The 20,405-nt window shown below is 45.1% G+C and overlaps 2 protein-coding genes and 1 non-coding gene across 4 annotated transcripts in view; 1 reads left to right on the top strand and 2 right to left on the bottom strand.

Moving 5' to 3' along the window:
* Positions 1–1,049: 1,049 nt before the first annotated feature.
* On the bottom strand, positions 1,050–1,152 carry LOC125101432 (U6 spliceosomal RNA). Its single transcript, XR_007127841.1, has one exon. It is a non-coding gene; the product is annotated as a U6 spliceosomal RNA (small nuclear RNA).
* Positions 1,153–3,832: 2,680 nt separating this feature from the next.
* On the top strand, positions 3,833–17,995 carry KIAA1191 (KIAA1191 ortholog). Of its 2 annotated transcripts, XM_047729139.1 has the most exons (9): positions 3,833–4,052; positions 5,113–5,229; positions 5,489–5,575; positions 7,941–8,119; positions 11,795–11,921; positions 14,015–14,139; positions 16,012–16,118; positions 16,308–16,450; positions 16,557–17,995. In XM_047729139.1, exons 3-9 carry the CDS (start codon positions 5,548–5,550, stop codon positions 16,763–16,765), a joined length of 918 nt encoding a protein of 305 aa, XP_047585095.1. In that variant the 5' UTR covers positions 3,833–4,052; positions 5,113–5,229; positions 5,489–5,547; the 3' UTR covers positions 16,766–17,995. The 2 variants fall into 2 exon arrangements, with proteins under 2 accessions (XP_047585095.1, XP_047585096.1); XM_047729140.1 differs by lacking the exon at positions 5,489–5,575.
* Positions 17,779–20,405, bottom strand: part of SIMC1 (SUMO interacting motifs containing 1) — a 71,049-nt gene continuing 68,422 nt past the window's right edge. The window contains exon 10 of the mRNA XM_047729138.1: positions 17,779–18,933. Within this exon, the coding sequence (XP_047585094.1) occupies positions 18,671–18,933 (263 nt within the window). The 3' untranslated portion in view covers positions 17,779–18,670. The remainder of the gene's footprint in view (positions 18,934–20,405) is intronic.

Below are 20,405 nucleotides of genomic sequence, written 5' to 3'. Positions count from 1 at the left end.
AAAAAAAAAAAGTGGCCTCTACTGGTAACATACTATTATCTTTGTTTAACACAACATAACGTTTTTGAGATTGAGCATGTTGATACCTGGAGATCTAGTTCATTCATTTCTAATGTTGTGTAGTATTCCCTTGCGTGACTATATCACAGTTTACTTTTTTATTTTTCTGTCGTCCAAATGTTTGCTCTCACGAACAGTGATGCAGTGAAGGTTGTTATAGGCGTCTCCTTGAGCACATTTGTGAGAACTTTTCTAAAGTATATTCTGGGAAGGGAGGCCTGGCTGGCTCAGTTGGTTAAGCATCTGCCTTTGTCTCATGATCCCCAGGTTCTGGGATCGAGCCCTGTGTTGGGCGCCCTGCTCAGCGGGGAGTCTGGTTCTCCCCCTCCTTCTCCCCCTCCCCTGCTTGTTCTGTCTGTCTCTCTAATAAGTAAATAAAATCTCTAAAAAAAAGTCTTTAAAATAAAATAAAGTATAACCTCAGGAGTGGAATTGCTGTCATTCTGTTGCACATCTTCAAAGTTAAGATTGCCAATTTGCTCTTCAGAACGGTTGTCCTAATTTGTAATCCATTCTAAGAACCTACTGCGTCTCTATTTCCCCATATTCTTGCCAACATATAGTATCATCAAACTTAAAATCTTTTGTAAATCTGACAGAAATGAACTTAAATCTCTTTGTTATTGGTATTTTTCACATTTGGAGTGAGGCTGAGCAACTTTTTATATACATATTTTAAGATTTTATTTATTTGACAGAGAGAGAGACAGTAGAGAGGGAACACAAGCGGGGGGGGTGGGGGTGGGAGAGGGAGAAGCAGGCTCCCACTGAGCAGGGAGCCTGATGCAGGGCTTGATCCCAGGACCCTGGGATCATGACCTAGGCTGAAGGCAGACGTTTAACTGACCGAGCCACCACAGGTGCCTCCCCAGATTTACTTGAATTTAATTACCCTTTAAAGACTTTATCTCTAAATACTGTTCTGTTCTGAGTCACCGGGGATTAAGACTTCAACATGTGACTTTTGGGAGGACACAATTTAGCTCATAACAGGCAGGGACAGTGTCCTCTTTCCCAGTGTATCCCTTGTGCAGGGGCCATGCTCATCTCTTCTGTATCATTCCAATTTTAATATGTGTGCTGCTGAAGCGACATATCCTCCCCGGTGGATCTCATGCTATGAGCATCATGCCTGACGTTAAGTAAGACACAAGAACACTTTTTCTATTTAATTAACTGCTAACTGTGTGACATTGGCCTGGTTCTTCTATCCTCTGCACCTTAGTTGTGCCATCTGTAATAATACCAGGCTGGGGAAGTTGTTCTCTAAGGACCTTATTGAGAGTTGACACAACCTCCTTTAATTAATCTCTTCAGTGAAATCTTTCCCTCTCACCACTAGAGGGAGATGTGACTTCTAGTTTTTTTCTCTGTGGGTGGTGCCTTCAACCCTCCTGTCCCTGGGATATTAAAAGTGGAGGAGCTGAGGCCAAGGACACCGGGCAGCCAAGCCATCAGCAGGGGGTTCAGCCCTGGGCTTGAATTTCACCTCTGCCGTTTCCTGGCTGAGGTATCTTTGCCAACGTTCCCTTGAGATTGTTAGTTTTCTCTGCTGCTGAGTGGGCAATGGGAATGCCTCCTCCATGATGATATGCGGGGCAGGCTTCCAGATGGAGCTAGCTCCCAGTCCAGAAACCCCAGAAATGCAAATGCCCCACTTGCTTCCTTCTCAATAAACAAGTTCCTGTCTGCTGATGGGTTATTGAGAATGTTGGCAAGTCTGTCTAAAGATTGGGCCTTTCTGAGGGCTTGGACTGGCCAGGGAGGGCAGATGTCCAGAGGAAGGCAGGCAGGCAGGTTCTGTCCTGCTGCCTGCCTCCTCCCCCATGAAGCAGGAATGTAGGATGCTTTGGCACAGGGCGCCTGCGTGGCTCAGTCGCTGAGCGTTTGCCTTTGGCTCCAGTTATGGTCCCAGGGTCCTGGGATCCAGCCTCGCATAAGGTTCCCTGCTCAGCAGGAGGCCACTCCCCCTGCTTGTGTTCCCTCTTTATCTATCAAATAAATAAATAAAATCTTAAAAAAAAAAACAAGCTGATGCTTATCATTTATATAAGGGTGCAAAGTCCTGTTTCTCCCCCTTGACTGAAACGTGCCTTGTAGCCTATCCTATTGATGGAGGAGGGCAAGGGGACAGCTTTACTTCTGCAGAATGTAAAAAATTATAGCATATTTTAAAAGTTCCAGATTAGGGACGCCTGGGTGGCTCAGTTGTTTGGACGACTGCCTTCGGCTCAGGTCATGATCCCGGAGTCCTGGGATCGAGTCCCGCATCGGGCTCCCAGCTCCACGGGGAGTCTGCTTCTCTCTCTGACCTTCTCCTCGCTCATGATCTCTCTCACTGTCTCTCTCTCAAATAAATAAAATCTTTAAAAAAAAAAGTTCCAGATTAACAAAAGTAACATTTTTAATTTTTTAAAACATTTTATTTATTTATTTTTGTGGGGGTTTTTGGTTTTGTTTTCTAAAAAAGATTTTATTTATTTATTTATTTGAGAGAGAGTGAGTGAGGGGGGGGTGGGAGGAACAGAGGGAGAACGACAAGCCTACTCTGCACGCAGGGCAGATAGGAGGCTCCATCCCACAACCCTGAGAACACGACCTGAATCCAAATCCAGACTTGGCTGCTTAACTCACTGAGCCATGCCCAAAGTAACACTTTGTTTTCCCAAAGTAACACTTAACACACACACAAAATCACACTGCAAATAAATAAATAGATAAATAAATAAATAAATAAAATAAAATAAAATAAAAATCACACTGCAGTGTAATTGTGCTTTTCATAAGCTAATTCTAGAATCATAAAAGACTTGAATTCATGGTGTGCTCAAGCACTGTGGTTTGGTAATGGCACTCAAAGTTTAAAGTTGCAGGAGCAAAGCCTGTGGGGCTTGCCAGTAGGCCCAGCAAAGGTCCCAGGCAGAGTCTAAACGAGAGATCCACCTTCAGTCCTCAGAGGCCCTCTGAGATGAGCCCTGACGGCAAGCTTTGGACGTGGGGTAGAAATGGGGATAGGGGCGCCTGGGTGGCTCAGTGGGTTGGGGCCTCTGCCTTCAGCTCAGGTCATGGTCTCAGGGTCCTGGGATCGAGCCCCGCATCGGGCTCTCTGCTAAGCGGGGAGCCTGCTTCCCCCTCTCTCTCTGCCTCCCTCTCTGCCTACTTGTGATCTCTCTGTGTCAAATAAATAAAATCTTTAAAAAAACAAAGAAACTGGGATAGATTTCTTTTTTCATCTTCTTTCACTTCCTCAACCTTGTTGTTTTGTCATATTTGTAAACACATTAGGGGGAAAAAAGATTTCTTCCTTCGGGATGTGACATTTGATATGTCGTCTCTCCAAGTGTCACTTTCCTTAGTGTAAAAAGGAAATGATATTAGGACCACGTCACCGAGAGGAGAGCAGGCGCTCCTCGGTTGTGCTGTTAGTACGAACCCTGCCTAACCCAGCTGTTTCTGGAAGGGGGTGCCTGCTCACTTCACCTCTTCTCTGTCAAGTGAGGTCTTGTCTCTCTGGGCCTCAACTTCACCTCCGCGAAACGGGTTTGAGGGTGTCACTTAGCAGTGCCATCTCCATCTTCCTCAGCCTGTCGCGGACGAAGGCAGAGGACGGTGGTAAAGGGTGACCTTTCTTCAGGGAGTTGGCCGGTTCTACACTCGGAACTGTAGTCCGCCAACTCACCCTGCAAATGAAGTCGCGGAGCCTTCCCCACCTTGGACTACAGCTCCCAAAATGCCCCGAGGGCCTCTCGGGCCAAGTCTCGCGTGATGCGACGATACCTAGGAAGGCTTTACGGGAAGGCTGCCGGCTGGCCTGGCGGCTTGTGTTCCCTTGTTGGTATCTGGGGGCCTTCGGTGTCGCCACGGGCATAACGCTGCCCACACCATGGCTTGGGTCCATACTGCGCCACAGCGTCTCGTGAGACGTGGGTCCTCAGAGCCTCTTTAGTGCCAGAGCTCGGGCCGCAGGCAGCCCCGCGGCGGCGTAAGAACAGGTAATCAGACGGAGGGGGCCTGGACCTCCTTGGGACTCTGTCCTTCGAGCATCCGAAGGGGCGCATCTCTGGATCCTTCACCAAGGCGCCGACCCGGGGCCTCTCGGTCCCCCTCCCTTCTTCCCTCTCCAGGCGCAGAGCTCTGCCCGACTTCCCCTTGCCTCTCCTGCCCCGCCTTCTGGGGTCTCCCAGTGGGACTTCTCTCTACGGGTCCCCCTGCATCCCCTGTACCCGGCCTAGCGTCGACATCCTCAGACTGGCCTAGGCCGGGACCTCCTCGCCCTCACCCCCATGCCTCCGCCTTGCCCTGCACTCGGAGGACCTTCGGCTTGTGCCAGGGCCCGGCCTTAATCTCCTTTTCCTTAGTCTCGCGGGGTGGGAGGGGGGTTGGGTCAGACCTGGCCTTTCAAATCCTGGTGGCTTTGTTCCGTATTCCGTGGAGTCGCGTGAGCTCTGCGGGGGAGTGGGAACAGGGAAAGGGAAGGGGAAGTGGAAAAGATGTATGTGGGTTGGAATGCTTCCTGGACCCGGAGGATGGCTGAACTTTGGTTTCTTCTATGCTCTTTAATGAAGAACTAACTAGTTTGTCCCCTGAACTTAATCAGGTGGAGGGACAGTGTTGCAAGCTGAAAAGCAAATAACTTGGCTTTTTCAGGGCTTTGTTTTAATACCCCTGAAAATGGGGGTGAAGCCACCGGCCTTGCAGATCGGCTACTTATCTGTGACCTTGGACAAATGACATAATCACATCTCCTGATTTTTAGTTTCCTTCTTTTAAAATTTTAGGGAATAAATAATACGTGCCTTGCAGAGTTGTTGCAAGGGTTAAAACACAAGATAAGTGTTGTCTAAAACCCTTAGTAGTATTAGTGTTAGCAACAAAGAATGGATTTACCCATTATGGTAAATAGCATCTTACAGTTGGTTAAGTAAGTCTTAACTTACTTAAAAATGATGTGTGTAATCACTCTTGCAAGGTTGTGGGGAATACATGAAGGTAGGGAAGGTGTTTGGCAGACTCTGAAGGGCTATACCAATGCTAGTTGTTTGTCACTCTTAGAACCTCTGAAATGGATGGACTCTTCCTGAGCAGCTTTACTAATGTGCAGCAGCTGGACAATGTTCCTCGTTAATACCTGTCTGTCATCATAATCAATCATCACATCATTTCACTCTGGTAAGGTGACCTTTCTACCACGTATAGTGTCTTTGTCATATCACAGGTGTTAAGATCAGCCACAGGTGAGACCTTTGATTTTCTCCTTAAAAAAAATTTTTTTTAATCTCCTTTGGCATGTTTGTCACCCATTGGCTCTTTTATGTGTGATTCAACTGTGTAAACAAGCCATAAAACTCTGTGTGCCTGTCAGAAGAACAGCACTGGAGCTATTCTTTGGTGTTCACTGTAAGAAAATGCCCTTTGTTATTTTTATTAGGTGGCAGGGACTCAGCTCCGAATTCTATATAGAAAAAGCATCTGGATCCCAGTCTTTCAATGGCTTCGAGACAACCAGAAGTGCCTGGTAAACTTAATTCTTTTTGATAAAGTCTTACTTTGCCCTTAATGTTTTAAGCTAAATAGAAACCACTTTTTTTCCTCAACCGTGTATAGTGGCTACTTTCTGCCACCAGGCAAGTATTTAAATCTAATAGATTGGCATCATTTAAATATTATTTTATTAACCACACACACAGGGTATGAACCCAAACCCTAAACTGAAAGAGAACAGTCATTTCATACTTAAAGGTATGCCAGATTTGTCATTTTCTTACAGATATCAAATAAGAATCCAGAATAAGTTGTGTAGTTCTTGTAATATGTACGTATTCATCCCTTTTTGGAGGGGATTGGGGGCTGGGCAGAACAGAGGTCTGGGCAAAAAGTCTCCAGCCTGATTGAAAGACAGATTAAACTTGGCAAATTAGGAAAGTGCTCACGGTAACGTTTAATGAATCCTGGGTCTGTGTAGGGCAATACTTTCTGCGTTACTGAAGTCATTGATCCCTCCCAGGACTGTTTTAGTCGGAAGGGCCAGTAATTTTTAATGAAATCTGCATCACTCAAATTTTGATTCTCAGTAAAGATAGTGCCTCTCTCTCAAGGTTGCTCTGAAGATAAGCATTACATACATAGAAATGTGAGTTAAAAGTTAATGATGAATGTATATTTACTGCTCAGACCATTTTTTTGGTCTCTGTCTATAGGAGTATATTACCTACTGAATTTTAGCTGGCTTTATTATTTTTAGGAGGGCTGTCAGATGGCTGCTGGGAGGAGCCTTTAGGATGTTTCGAAATTGCTCCCAAATTAAGTGGATTAATAGAGGAGTTTTCCCCATGTCTCCTGATGTGTATCCATCTCTGGTTTTTGACATCATCCATTTGTGTTTTAGTTTGTCTTTCACTGTTGCTGTGGTTACCATAAACTCCCTGTAACCCCCTGGGCCATAGGGTTGCGCTTAGAAGGTTAAAGTGTTGTAGTGTGGGGAGCATGGAGTATTGCATGTAGAATGTGAGCACTGGCTTAGATGTGTTATGCTGGGTGTCGCTTAAAACCTATGCTCAGTTTCCTGAGCTGGAAAATGGGAAGAATAACTGCTTACTGAGGATCAGGTAAGATGAGGGCTGTGGCTGGCCAGCAAGGAGGGGTATTTGGTAATCATTATTTGCTATTCTTTGTTTTAATTGAGAGAATACAAATGTCATAAAATTCCCATTTAAAGTGAACAATTTCATGATGTTTAGTATAGTCCCATGGTTGTACAACCATCACCACCATCTAATTCCAGAACATTGTATCACTCCAAAAAGAAAAGCCTGTGCCCATTAACAGTGACTCCTTATCTGTCCCATCCCAGTCCTTGGCAACCACCAATTCTTTATTTCTATGGATTTGCTAGTAATTATTATTAATAGTAGTAAAAATAATAGCTGCTTGTTCCCCTTGCTGTTTAAATGAAGGGTCTTTGCGGGTTTGGGACTTACTGCCATTGAAGTTGATGCCTTCGAGAGTTACGGTATAATTTTAAGCAGGAAAACATGCTGAAGGCAGGATCTGGACTGATGTTCTGCTATCAAAGGATTAGCGGGCAAGCAAAATGAACTTTGCTCCCTGGTCTGGCAGAACCGAGAGTGCCCTTGAAGTGGGGTGCCTGCGTCACCGTGGGACATTCCGCCAGTCCTTTCCAGTGAACTGGAATGGCAGGAGCGCCTGCCAGTGTTCTGTGAGAGTGGTTGCCAACAATTTCAGTGATGGAAATCGGCTCTGGTGTTTAAATCATACAGAATACTTGAAAGTAGAGGTGACACTGGACAGCAAATTGTTTTAAATATTTCTTGTAATAGCACTTTTGGTTTTGTGTTTTGTTTTGTTTTGGTAGAGTTAGATAGGGAAGGCGGAAGATTTGCAGTTGAGCCCCAGCTGGCTACTTTCGGTATGAGCTTTGGCAAATCACCTTATCTATAAAATGGGATCAACAACTTCATATCTTTAGTCCTGCGTGAATTGAGAACCTTGGCATTGTGTGGGGTGGCTTCTGTGGCATAAAGAACACCAGCTTTGAAGTCAGATAGGTTTAGATTTTGATTCCAAACTGTACTTTGAAGATGTATGAGTTTGCTCAAGTAAATTTAAATTACACTTTGTTATTCTACTCCGTAAAAATGGATTAGGGCTTCTGAATGGGTAAAGTGGAGAATTTAAGGTGTCATTCATAAAGAAAGGACTTAGTACTGTTACTTTTCCTTGAGTGGATTAGCTATTCCAGAATGAGCTATGGCTCTATCCAAGAATAAGAGTGTTTCAGAGCTTTCCTGCCTAGAGATGAATTCAAAGATATTAGCATGTTCAACTGCTGAACCCGTCCTGACAGGTATCTCTCTTCTTAGCTCTTGAGCCGAGTGGGCCTCTAGGCAAGATGTCCCTGCCCATCGGGATGTACCGCCGGGCATTCAGCTATGATGATGCCCTCGAGGACCCTACACCCATGACTCCTCCTCCATCGGACATGGGCAGCATCCCCTGGAAGCCAGTGATTCCAGAGCGCAAGTATCAGCACCTCGCCAAGGTATCTGATGCCACTGACTGCTTCTGGCAAGCCCGACCTCTTTGTTTTCCTTCCTTTGCTCCAGAAGCCTTCAGTGGCTCTGGCCCTCATAGAATTGGGCGGTCACCAATTCTTGTATGTTTTCAGTGCCTCAGCTGGCATTGGTGGGCCTTTTTTTTCCTTGTGAATTCAAATGAGAATGGTCATGTCTGCTATCTGAGACTCTTCTGTGTCATCCCTCTGCCAGGTGATCCAACCATGCGAATTATTTAAGATTTCTTGCACTTAAATAAAATCTTTAAAAAAAAAAAAAAGGGGGCGCCTGGGTGGCTCAGTGGGTTAAGCCGCTGCCTTCGGCTCAGGTCATGATCTCAGGGTCCTGGGATCGAGTCCCGCATCGGGCTCTCTGCTCAGCAGGGAGCCTGCTTCCCTCTCTCTCTCTCTCTGCCTGCCTCTCCATCTACTTGTGATCTCTCTGTCAAATAAATAAATAAAATCTTTAAAAAAAAAAAAAAGATTTCTTGCACTTACTGAGTATCTGACGCCTCTAAGTCTGGTGTCACACTGCTCGTTGCCTGGCATGTTATAGTCCCCATTCTGTTCTTTCAGCCCTCTTCCCACTCCAGCTGCCTGATAAGTAGTATCTTTTAAGTCTCAGCTCAGACGTCTTTTCTGTGAGGGTTTTCTTCCATCCTCCCGATAAGACTACTACCTCTCCCTTTGAGCTCTTCCCTATACCACAGACTCTTGTTGTAATCCCTACATTATTTTATCACCTCCCATTAGCTTTTTGAGGTCAGGGCCATGGCCCATTTTGTACTCCCATTGGCAGTACCTAACAGAGGACCTGGCATAAAGTGGGTTTCCAAAAAAAAATCTTTATTGGGTGACTGGGGGGAAATTGGCTCTTTTCTGAACACATGCTGTGCTTTTCTTCATGCTGTTCCTCCTGCCTCAGATGCCTCTTCCCACCGCCATCTTCCGTAAAAGCTTCTTCTTTTGGGTAACTGGGTGGCTCAGTTGGTTAAGAGTCTGCCTTTGAGTCAGGTCATGATCCCAGGGTCCTGGGATCGGGCCCCTGGGTGTTTGCTTCTCCCTCTGCATTCCGCTTTCCTGCTTATGCTCTCTCTCTCTCTCTCTCTCTCTCTCTCTCTCAAATAAATAAATAAATAAATAAAATCTTAAAAAAAAAAAAAAAAGCTGCATCTTTCCTAAGGCCCACCCCCACACACACCCCGAATTGCACCTTGATCTGCTCTCCAGCGCTTTTGTGCAGTTTGGCTTTATAGGTTCTCACATGCTCGTGGCAGACTTGCTTCCTGACTGCAGGGGCTGTGTGTCTCCCTCACCCCCGACTCTCCAGCCACCAAGCATGCCTGAATAAACTAGACCTGCCAAGTTCGGCGAGGCCATTTAACCTGCAGCTAGTTTCACTGAACTTTGAGCCCTGTGACAGCTCAGGGCATGGCAGGAAGTACACAGTAACCAGCTGCTCAAGCAGACCTGGGTGTGAGTCCCCTAAGGGACTGTGTACTAGCAATGACCTTGGGGACACAGCTTCGCCCCTGAGTCACAGGGTTTTTCATCTGAGAGCTGAGAATACTTTATGGCATGGACGTGTTGTGGGGATTACATAGAAGAGGATTAGAAAGTTTGACATACTGGGATGCCTGGGTGGCTCAGTGGGTTAAAGCCTCTGCCTTCGGCTCAGGTCATGGTCCCAGGGTCCTGGGATCGAGCCCCACATCAGGCTCTCTGCTCGATGGGGAGCCTGCTTCCTCCTCTCTCTCTGCCTATCTCCTCTGCTTACTTGTAATCTCTGTCTTTCAAATAAATAAATAAAAATCTTTAAAAAAAAAAAAAAAGAAAGTTTGACATACTGGATGTGTAGCTGGTAGTGTGACTCCTGGCTCCTTGCTAAACTTTCACTTGGTAGAGCTGTATTTAATCCTTCCTTTCCAATGAGGCCCCCTTCCCTTGCGCATGAAGCTCTCAAAATAGGGAGCTTCTTTCTACGAAAGCATCCCCTACAGCTCTGGGGCAAGTTTTCCGGATCAGTTATCTACCTAAATCTGACCCAGTCATTTGTTGAAGAGAAACCATTTAGTGTTGAAAGTCCAGGTAGTGCTAAGGAGAAGGGGCCTGGCAGCCTGGCTGCGAGACCAGAGCAGCAGACTCAAGGGACAAGGGCAGAAAACAAGCATGGCTTCTTCCTTTTTTTCCCTAAAGATTTTATTTATTTATTTTAGAGAGAGAGGCACGAGTGGGGAGAGGGGCAGAGGGAGAGTGTGTTTCAAGCAGACTCAGTGTTGATGGAGCTGGACTTGGGGCTTGATCTCGTGATCCCGAGACAATGACCTGAGCCGAAACCAAGAGTCAGATGCTTAAGCGACTCAGCCACCCAGGCGCCCCAAGCATGGCTTCTTAGAGTGCTTTGGTGGAGCACACCCATTTCATGGTAAAGGCTGCTGCTTATTCCACTGGGCAAGGGATGGGCTTCCAGTTTTCTCTCGTGCCCTAGCTGGAACCGTTGACAGTTTGGAACAGCTGCTCTCTCAAAGGAAAGCTTGGCTTGACTCATTACATGCATTCTTTCATTTGTCCTGATGCTCCATTCCCAAACTCAACCATGCTGCAAGTAAGGAAGCAGAGATCCCTTTTATTCAAGTAGGGTTACAGCTAAAAGATGTAAATCCTATTTTGTAACAGGGTTACAGTACTTTCTTCTGCTGTCCTCCTTTTGGACCATCTTTCTCCTCAGTTCCTTTGGAGAAGCAGAGAACGGAATAAACACAGTTTTTTTCCCCTGCTACTCCTGAGCCTGGTGTCCAGTGTTTAGATGACAGAAGGTGCTATGTCTCAGCTCTCTCATGTGAAAGATTGGGAGCTACTTAGAGGATGATGATGATGATGATTATCATTATTTTGGTTTGTTTTAAAAGACCATTACTTGAACCTTTTGATCTTGGGGACCAGCAGCATTAACATCACCTACGAATTTGTTAGAAACATGAATTCTTGAGCTGCATCCTCCCCCCTCACCGAATCAGCTCTGGGCTGCGGCCAGCAGTCTGTTTAACAAGTCCTCCTGTGGGATTTTGATGCTCAGCAAACTTCGAGAACCACTTAGTAAATGCAGTGTTGAAGCAAAAGCCAGACCTGGTACATGGTCAGGGCTTAGTAATAAGAGTTTCTTCTGCATTCTTAGGGACACAGTAGTATAGGATATTGGACAGACAGGGGCTGGGAAGGTAGTAGACCTCAGAGTTTCAAATTCTGGCTTTCCCACATTTATAGATTCACACTGTGCGTATAATGTCTTTGTGTGTTGTCACTTAAGATAATACCTATGTAATTAGGTGGAGACAGCCAACCCCCCTTCAGATAATTTCCTTATGTATCAGATGAAAGGTAGTTCAGTACTTTTTTTTTTTTTTAAAGATTTTATTTACTTATTTGACAGAGAGAGAGATTACGAGCAGGCAGAGGGGAGGGGAAGCAGGCTCCCCGCTGAGCAGAGAGCCCCATGTGGGACTCGATCCCAGGACCCTGGGATCATGACCCGAGCTGAAGGCAGAGGCTTTAACCCACTGAGCCACCCAGGCACCCTAGTTCAGTACTTCTTCCCCAAAGGAGTAAATCTGGTTGTGTGACTCCCCTGCCCAGCTTAAGCGCCTCCTTACCTCTCTTGAACAGGCGGAGGAAGGGGAGGCCAGTGTCTCCTCCCCTGCCGTGACCCTGTCATCGGCCACTGACGGTGCGGACAAGGCCCCTGTGGTGAAGGCTAAAGCAACTCATGTCATCATGAACTCTCTGATAACAAGTAAGCACTTTGCATCCTCAGAATAGAGGGCCGTGGGGGTGGGAGGAGTTGGGGCTTCCTGCAAGCTGGCTCTGGGGAATGGCATAGTGTCTGCGCCTTTGCATGGCATGGACTGACAGCCTGGCGCTTGTCGGTGTGGTCGCTGATGCACTGGTGCTGGAGATGCATTTAGGTGGAAGATTGGCTCAATATGAAACATCTCGGTTAATTTAAGTTCCCTCCCGTTGCTCTGTCGGTGATGGTCTTATTTTCCCGTATGTGTTAGTGTGGCATTGGACAAGTGACTTAACTCTTGAGGCTGTTTCCCTCTCCATGAAATAAGGAATCTGGTGCTTGGTGGCTGGGAGCCACTGCCATGACTCCCAGTCCGTCCTGGAGAAGGAGACACACCGTAGCATCTCCCATCTGCCCTGCCTGCACTACTACTACTTCTTCTTCTTTTTTTATTTTTATTTTTTTTTGTTTGTTTAATTGAAAGGCTCCAAATTGTTTCTCTTTCTGAACCTGAGGCAAGTTTGGTGCCTCAAGCGTCTTTAGCCTTAAGAACGTGTGGTTTGCGGTTCTAATGAGACCAGGAATAAGAGAGCTTGCTTTTCTTTTTCTTCCCCTTTTTTTTTTCTTCCTCTCTTTTAAAACCTTGTACCAAATTAAGGGAACTTGTCAGTTCTGGAGGGCGCTTCTGGAGGCTGTGGGAAGTTACCATCTATCAGATGCACAGCCCTGCCTGTCCGCACTAGCTCGCACGGCACGTGGAGGTGCTTTAGTTGGCTCAGTTACCAGGTCGGAAGCTCTTGTTCATCTGCTCCAGGAGGGCATCTGCTCATCTCGGGCGGTTCTGGAGAATTCACTGAAAAACTGAAAGTCCAGACTCTTACTCACTCTTGTTTTTTCCAACGTAAAGGACTGTTGGACTCGGCAGATAACTCCCTGTGTGTTGCCGGCTTGAGGACATACCGTGGCAGGGCTCGAGAGCTCAGCCTGCGCTCTCTTAGCACAGAGTCACTCGGTCATTGAAAACACTGTCCCTCACTGTACGGAATGTGCTGGCAGCCCAGTGTGCTGTGTCACTCAGACACTTGCCTGGTCTCGTCGCTTCCACTTTTAAACGTATTTTATATGGTCACAGGTAGAGTAGACATACCATCCTATTTTTCTTAACTAGTATTTCCATGAACTTTGTTGCTCTGATCTTAAATTAAAAACAAAACAATAACTTGAATTTAAAATCCTGGCACTCATTAAATCCTTTCCTGCTTTTTACATCTTTAGGTGGCTACCTGGTAAGACTGGAAAACATCTTTATGTATTTTTTTCCCTTTGCTTCGATTTCTAATGATCATAAAAGAGTTCCTTAGGAGGGGAATGACTAAGTCATAAAGGACATCTAGCATCTAGGCTTTGGGTCCACAGCCGCCACATTCCTGTGTGAAGGGGTGGATTACGTAGTGTGGGTGCCGTGGAAGCAAAATTGCAGCTGTCCGCCGTTCCACACGCTCGCTCACTTACTGGTGCGCTGTCAGGCCAGACTGAGCTAACACTGAGTTCGGCCCGTCTGTTACGCCAGGTGCTGGGATGGCAGAGCGCATACGTGAGAAACGTTGGCTAGTTCAAGGCATGTTCTCTGTGGTTTGGATCTCCTTGTCATGTTGGTGCCACGCAGCCGAAATGTGGCCCGTTTCTCTTTGGTGGAAGTCTGGGTGTGGGTGGTGAGTTGAAGCTGAGGAAGCTTTGCGCTTGGAGAACTTGGACTTTCCGGAATGTCAGCTGCCTTCTCCATGCTGCGTTTCTCAGTACAAAGAAAATATCAGTGCACACATAAAGGAGGGTGAGGAGTATTTCCCTGGAGGTTACCTGACACTCCCTTTAGAGTAACCTGTTCTTAGCATGGTGTAGGGAGGGCTTCCTTCTTGTTAGAGAACTTTTGTACGAGGTTCAGCATTACTGCTGTGATGCTTGTCTGGGGGACCCGTCTTCCTCAGGTGGTCAGTGTGGTTGGTCTCTTGCTTCTGGGGAGAAGAGTGGCTATCTGTTGAACTCCCCCAGTTTGTGGTGGGAGGGGGGATGGGTATGACCATCATCTCCTCTGTTCCCAGAACAGACCCAGGAGAGCATTCAGCGTTTTGAGCAGCAGGCAGGGCTGAGCGATGCTGGCTACACACCCCACAAGGGCCTTACCACCGAGGAGACCAAGTACCTTCGAGTGGCAGAAGCGCTCCACGTAAGCTTGTTTCTTAGGAACTTTAAAAAAGCCCTCCCTGTTCATAGCTTGAGGTGCGGTTGAAGCTTAGACGTTATGGGCTCGCTTAGCTGGGGGATGTGGAGAGCAGTGGAAAGAATTAGGCGAGCAGTTCAGATCTGGTTTAGTCCCACCGTGGGGGTGCTTTCTGGTTGAAAGCTCCAGGGCTCTTAGCCTGTGGTTTCCGCTTACCTGTCTATAAAGTGAGGGGATCTGCCTTGTTTCCTTATGGTTAGGAGGAGCAGCTGAGACTTGGAGCTTATATGTATGCTACGTGTGAGCACATTAGGGCCCACAAAGCGGGTACTTGGTGTACCAGAGTGACCAACTTTGAGGGAGAAAGGAGAACCAGGTAATGTTAACAGAGGTAACACTTTAGCGGGAAAGGAAGATCATGCTCTGTGTTTCCTTTTTACAAAATTAAAATCAGATGTAGAATGGAAATGTTTCTGCCTTTTCATTTCCAAAATTGTAAACGAGTGAAGAATGATTTTTGGTAAGGTTAATAATGACCAAGCAGTCGATGGATGACATAGTTTCAAGGCATTTTCTGTTGCGGAATGCCAGTTGGTACTTCATAGTGACCTGTGAGGCATTTGCGTTCACTCAATCTTTGTATTGATCCTGGAGGGAGATACTATTGTTTATATCTTATAAATGCAGAGACCAATCCAAGGTCATATATTTAACCAGTCATAGTACTAGAACTCAGGTCTCCTGTTTCCCTATTTCCTGGTGTTTTTCTCCCCATATTCCAAAGTCATCTGAGAGTCTGGCTCCTGAAGGGGCTCCCAATACACAATACATTGCAGGCTCTGCAGTAATACAGATCTGGTGGCCCACGGCCAAGAATAGAAGACATTGTGGACTGTTTGCATTTCACAGTGAGCATCTCAGATGATTCTTTGCATTCTAAGTTTAAAAACCACTGCCGCAGGGGATCAGGGTTGGGTTGGTGACCAGCTCAATCTCTCAGACAAGACAAACTTCTGGAGAGGGGCATTCTCAGTCTTTGAGAACTTCGCAGGAGAGGTGTGAGTCAGAATTCCTCAGTTGGGCAGTTCACTCTGTATAATGGTAGAGTTGACTTTGGCTCATTTTCTGCATCTTGGCCACACGAGTAGAACATGAGGATGGCTGAAATGCCAGCTCACGTAAATTGTTATGGTGCATGTTTGAGAGCATTTAGACATGTTCATTTGTTTGAAATATAGCTTGGGCTTACTAGACATGGAGCACAGAGACAGTGGTGGGGGGGCTTGATCTAGAAGAACTGAGAGGTTGACTTGTCTCTCTCTTTCTAGACAGCCAGTCTGTATGTCAGAGGCATGTTTACAATGCCCAGGGAACCCAGAGTCACTGGCTGTGGGAGGGAAGAGGGAGAGAAGGGGACAGGCGCCACAGAGAAAGCATTTAGCTGGAGAGGAATAGCATGCCTGAGTCTTCTTGGCTTTAAGACACTGGGAAGGTCAGCGCTTGTACCTGGTAGAAGCAGCCTAAGAGCTCAAGGCCCTACTTAAAAGGCCTGCAAAGTCTCCAGTTTGAGTTCTGGTTCTTCCATTTACTGGGCAAGTATGGAAAAATTATTTCTCCAAAAGTAAAAGCTCTAGTGTGATATTTAGTACAGAGCTGTTTGAGATATGTTGTAGAATGAATAGATTTTCTTAAAGATGGAATTTTGTCTAGTATGGCAAAATCAAGGAATATCTGTTCTATAATCCAAAATTATTCTACGTACTAATGTGGTTCCTTTTGCCTGAAGTTGAAGTGTGAACCAAGTTATTTACACCCAAAGGAGCTATTTTATATTTGCTTTCATTTTAAAAGAGTTTCTCTTCTTACCCATCTGGACAGAAACTAAAGCTACAGAGTGGAGAGATAACGAGAGAGGAGAAGCAGCCCGCCTCAGCCCAGTCCACCCCAAGCAGCAGCCCCCACCCTTCCCCTAAGCAGAAGTCCAGGTGAGCCCTTCTCATGAGCCTCCCGAGCTGCAGTGTGCTTCTAGAAAAGCCAGTGCTGCATACAAAAGTGGACTTTAAGCCTAGTGGTTCAGCGGAAGAGGTCGGTGGAGTTCTCACTCTCTCAGCACGAAACGCTTCTAGAGGCATAGGAAGAGGATATAACGATATGCCTTATTCTTTGTCTTCCAGAGGCTGGTTCAATTCTGGTCCTTCCACAGCCTTACCTGGCCCAAATCCTGGCACCATGGATTCTGCAGGTGGGGACAAGGACAAAAACTTGGCAGATAAATGGAGCCTCTTTGGACCAAGATCCCTCCAGAAGTCTGATTCAGGTAATGCAGCTCCTTCCAAAAACACCCACGTGGATGGCATTTTACCATGTCCATTGGGGGTTGCCTACTAATTTGAAATAATTTGCTTTTTGGTTTACTTCTGTAGGAGGTTTTGCCACCCAGGCTTACAGAGGAGCCCAGAAGCCTTCTCCAATGGAACTGATCCGTGTCCAGGCCACCCGAATGGCCGAAGATCCAGCAACCTTCAAGCCACCAAAGATGGACATCCCAGTGATGGAAGGGAAGAAACCACAGGCACGGACCCATAATCTCAAACCCCGTGACTTAAATGTGCTCACACCCACTGGCTTCTAGAGCTCTTTGTATTCCAGGGACTCTGGATAGAGGGTATCTTGTATCCAACTCCCCTTTTACCTTGGCCTTGACATAGGAAAGGTTTTTTTTTTGTTTGTTTGTTTTTTTCTTTTAAAACCTCTTAAACCAATGCTAGCTGGAGATATACTTGGTTTTTGAGAAATGGTAGTGCAAAGCTTATCCTTGTGTGGAAGAAGCCATGTTATATGGTGTAAAGTTAAATAATCCTGGCAGTGATGTATGGGGGATCTCATTACTCATTTTTGTATCATTTACCTTAGACAAGAACTTTGATCATTGCTTACTAGGTAAATAACGTTTGTGTTGTTCCAGAACTGAGGTTTCTTAACTTCTTTACCACTGTAAACATGTGCGTGGCCTAGTCATGGAGTAGAGCTGTGCCCAAACTAGCTGAGACTTTGACCCTCTGGACTGTGCACTTCTGTGTGCTCCAGTCTTGTCAGCTGGGGGACCTGAGGTCTGTTTGGTGGCCAGACTTGGCAGGGACCCCCCCCCTTCCTGGGCCAGAACTGGAGCATTCTTGTGTTTGGTAGCCTTTCGGGTCACTTCGCCTATAGCCACTTCTAACAAGAGCACTTCTGGCCAGTGCTATTGGAGGGATGCTTCGTTTTTCTGTATCACAGAATAAACACTAGTCTTGCATATCCTATTTTGCACTTTTAAAATGAAAATAATTTATCTCCAATTTGATTGAAAACTTCCTAAGGGAGAAAATTCAGTCTACTGGTTTGGTATAGATAAATGTTAAACTTTTTTCAAGTTGCACAAGGCGGCACCTACATTTAGATGGTAGTCTTGAGGTTCACGTGAAACTAGCGTCACCCTATTTTGATTTTCTTGTTCAGGTCAGGCATAAAACTTTTTTTTCTGGGAAGTGCAAGAATTTAAAATTTTTCTGTATGAAATCATTGCCCCCAATAAAGAGCTGCATACTTCTATAAATATGTAAGTTACTGAGGGAAGGAACTAAGGAAGCCACTTTATTTCTCTTCACCATGTATGTGTTCAGTCATTGTCTTAAATGCGGTCTCAAATTCCCACTGTTGTTTTTTTTTTTTGGATACTATCATGTCTACATAAGGAGCTGAGCTGACCTTTCCATAGGGAAGCCTTGGCGTCTAAAATGATCAGAATAATTAACTTATTTGTGTCTTCTGTTATGCTTGTATCTCTTATTTGTTTTGACAATAAACAAACTTCTTAAACTGCTTTCTCAAATGTGGATAGCTTTTTTTTTAAATTTAAGAGTTGTTCTTACATTCTGCCTACTCATAGCCATAGAACCTAAGCACAGTAAACTTGGTATTTTGAAAAACCATTGCCTTTTTATTGTATCCTTTTAACATTAAATTATTTGTAATACACTCAGTCCTTTTGTTTCTACCCCCCACCCCCATTACATTAGATCTTAACAGACTGGCCACAAAGTCAAATTCATAGGCAATATAACAGCTCTAATACAGGATGTTTGTGTTTCATCAGGGAGAAATGAGTCTATCTTTCTCTTCTGAAACAGGTTGTACCTCAAATGACATACACTGATGTCCAGAATTTGTTCAGTAGAGGGCTTCTTTTTTCACATATTGAATGGAAATGTTAAACATATAGTGCATATAGTATTACCTGTTTCAAAAAAAGTATAGATAAATAATTTATGAAAAAATATATACACCTTGTATATTTAAGCCGTATCTGAGAATGGGCTAGGATAGAATATCAAAACAAGATATTTACTAAAGAGTTAGAAAGTCGTTATAACCTACAGATAAATAAGACAGGTTTGGTCCTGTAAGATTTTTAACTACTTCAGATACTTCTAGAACTTCCAGGTAGCTGGAGCTAGAGTTCCGGAGGTATTCTTGGTGTTCAGTGCTTCGAAGGACCTCAGGGGCTGCTCCAGTTCTTCGGAGGAGGCTCTGTGTCAGGGTTCAAGTCGGCGGCATAGAAGAGCAGGAGCTTCAACAAGTGCACCTTGTCCTGGAGTTGGGGTGCCAGCGGCTCCCCCAGCATCTGCGTCAGGCGGCCACGGAAGGCCTCGATCTGCCTCTCCACGTCCACCGCTGTGATGTCATCCCCTTGTTGGGGCTTGGGCTTAATCCTTTTGATGATTAAGTCTTTCCGATCAATCACTGAACTCCGCAAGTGCTCTGCAAGAGGGGAAAAAGTGGAATCTTCTGAACTGCTTTTTATTCCTTTATGACTTACAATGAATTCCAATTTTAGTAGGTAGGGTCTAGGCAAAGACTTAACTGGTGGTTACTGGAGTATAAGTCAAAGGCCATTTGAATATCTGTGGTCACTCAATTTCTAAAAGGTCTCTGTTCTTGGTTCTTTCTGGTCCTCAAGCTTTACACATTAAAATTGTACAAATTAAAACTCTTAGTTTTCTCCCTTTGTCGACTTAAGCAATGAACCTAGATTAAACAATGCAACTATACTTCAAGTTAATATAACCACTTAAAAAAACCCACATGAGTTTTTAACATCTTCTGGGAGACTGATTCTAAGTATAAAAAGAATTGCAAAGAAATATTGAATTAGCTTTTTAGTTTACTGTAGTGTTGGTCTATCATAAAAATACACAAAATTGTTTCTTTTAAACAGAATTACTACAATATGTGTATGTTGTATGAGAGACCAAGTAAATATATCCATGTTCAAAATAGGGGTTCTTGCTGTGGGAGAAGAGTGATTCAGTTATGGAATAGGAGGAGAGGAAGAATTCTGAGGGAGTGGAAATTGAGGTATTGTTATGAGCATCTAGTTCTTTAAAAATTATGTAATTTATAGGGACGCCTGGGTGGCTCAGTTGGTTAAGCAGCTGCCTTCGGCTCAGGTCATGATCCCAGCGTCCTGGGATCGAGTCCCACATCGGGCTCCTTGCTCATCAGAGAGCCTGCTTCTCCCTCTGCCTCTGCCTGCCATTCTGTCTGCCTGTGCTTGCTCTCTCTCCCTCTCTCTCTCTCTGACAAATAAATAAGTAAAATCTTTTAAAAAAAATAATAAAAATAAAAATTATGTAATTTATTAGCTTTGTTGTCAGAGGGCCTAGAAGCAGGTACCCCAGTAGTAATCAGCATACTTAGCACCCAGACCTTGATTCTTGATTTCTAAAATGCTTTTCCTCACTCCCTACCAAGAGAAACCAGAATTTTTTGGGAGGAAAGGGTGATTCTAGGACCACAGAAAGGAAATTATACTGTGAACCTGGAACATCTTTTATAACAAAGTAGGAATGCTTAAAAAGGTGGGGGGAAAGCAAACACACACACACACACACACACACACACACACAGGGGAACACGTCAAAAGGATAAAGAAGCCAGCACGATCATGGTTGGCTATGTTTGGGGCATGATCATAAAAAATAACGACAAATACGGGTTATACACATTAAATTCTAAAAAGTGCCGAGTCCATAATAAATAAAAAAGGAGGGGAGGAAGAAGGGAAAGTGGACTTCAGCCGTTCTGCTCCAGTTGGCAAGGCCTTGGATTTAATGCTTCGGTAGGCATGCGAGGTCTTAACATACAGAGGCTGTTGGTAATACTGTGTGAGGTGATTTATGTAAAGGGTTTAGCACAATGCCTTACATAAGATGTTCTGGTTCATAGTATTA

Source organism: Lutra lutra, chromosome 5, assembly GCF_902655055.1.
Source record: "Lutra lutra chromosome 5, mLutLut1.2, whole genome shotgun sequence".
Classification (NCBI taxonomy): Eukaryota; Metazoa; Chordata; class Mammalia; order Carnivora; family Mustelidae; genus Lutra; species Lutra lutra.
Note: the sequence above shows the minus strand (reverse complement) of the source record. Positions and strands in the feature narration are given on the sequence as shown.

Coding starts and splice junctions, on each gene's coding strand:
- KIAA1191 (XM_047729139.1), top strand. CDS start 5,548: ATGGCTTCGAGACAACCAGAAGTGCCTG. Junction 5,576..7,940: donor GAGACAACCAGAAGTGCCTG/GTAAACTTAATT, acceptor CTCTCTTCTTAG/CTCTTGAGCCGAGTGGGCCT. Junction 11,922..14,014: donor CATGAACTCTCTGATAACAA/GTAAGCACTTTG, acceptor CTCTGTTCCCAG/AACAGACCCAGGAGAGCATT.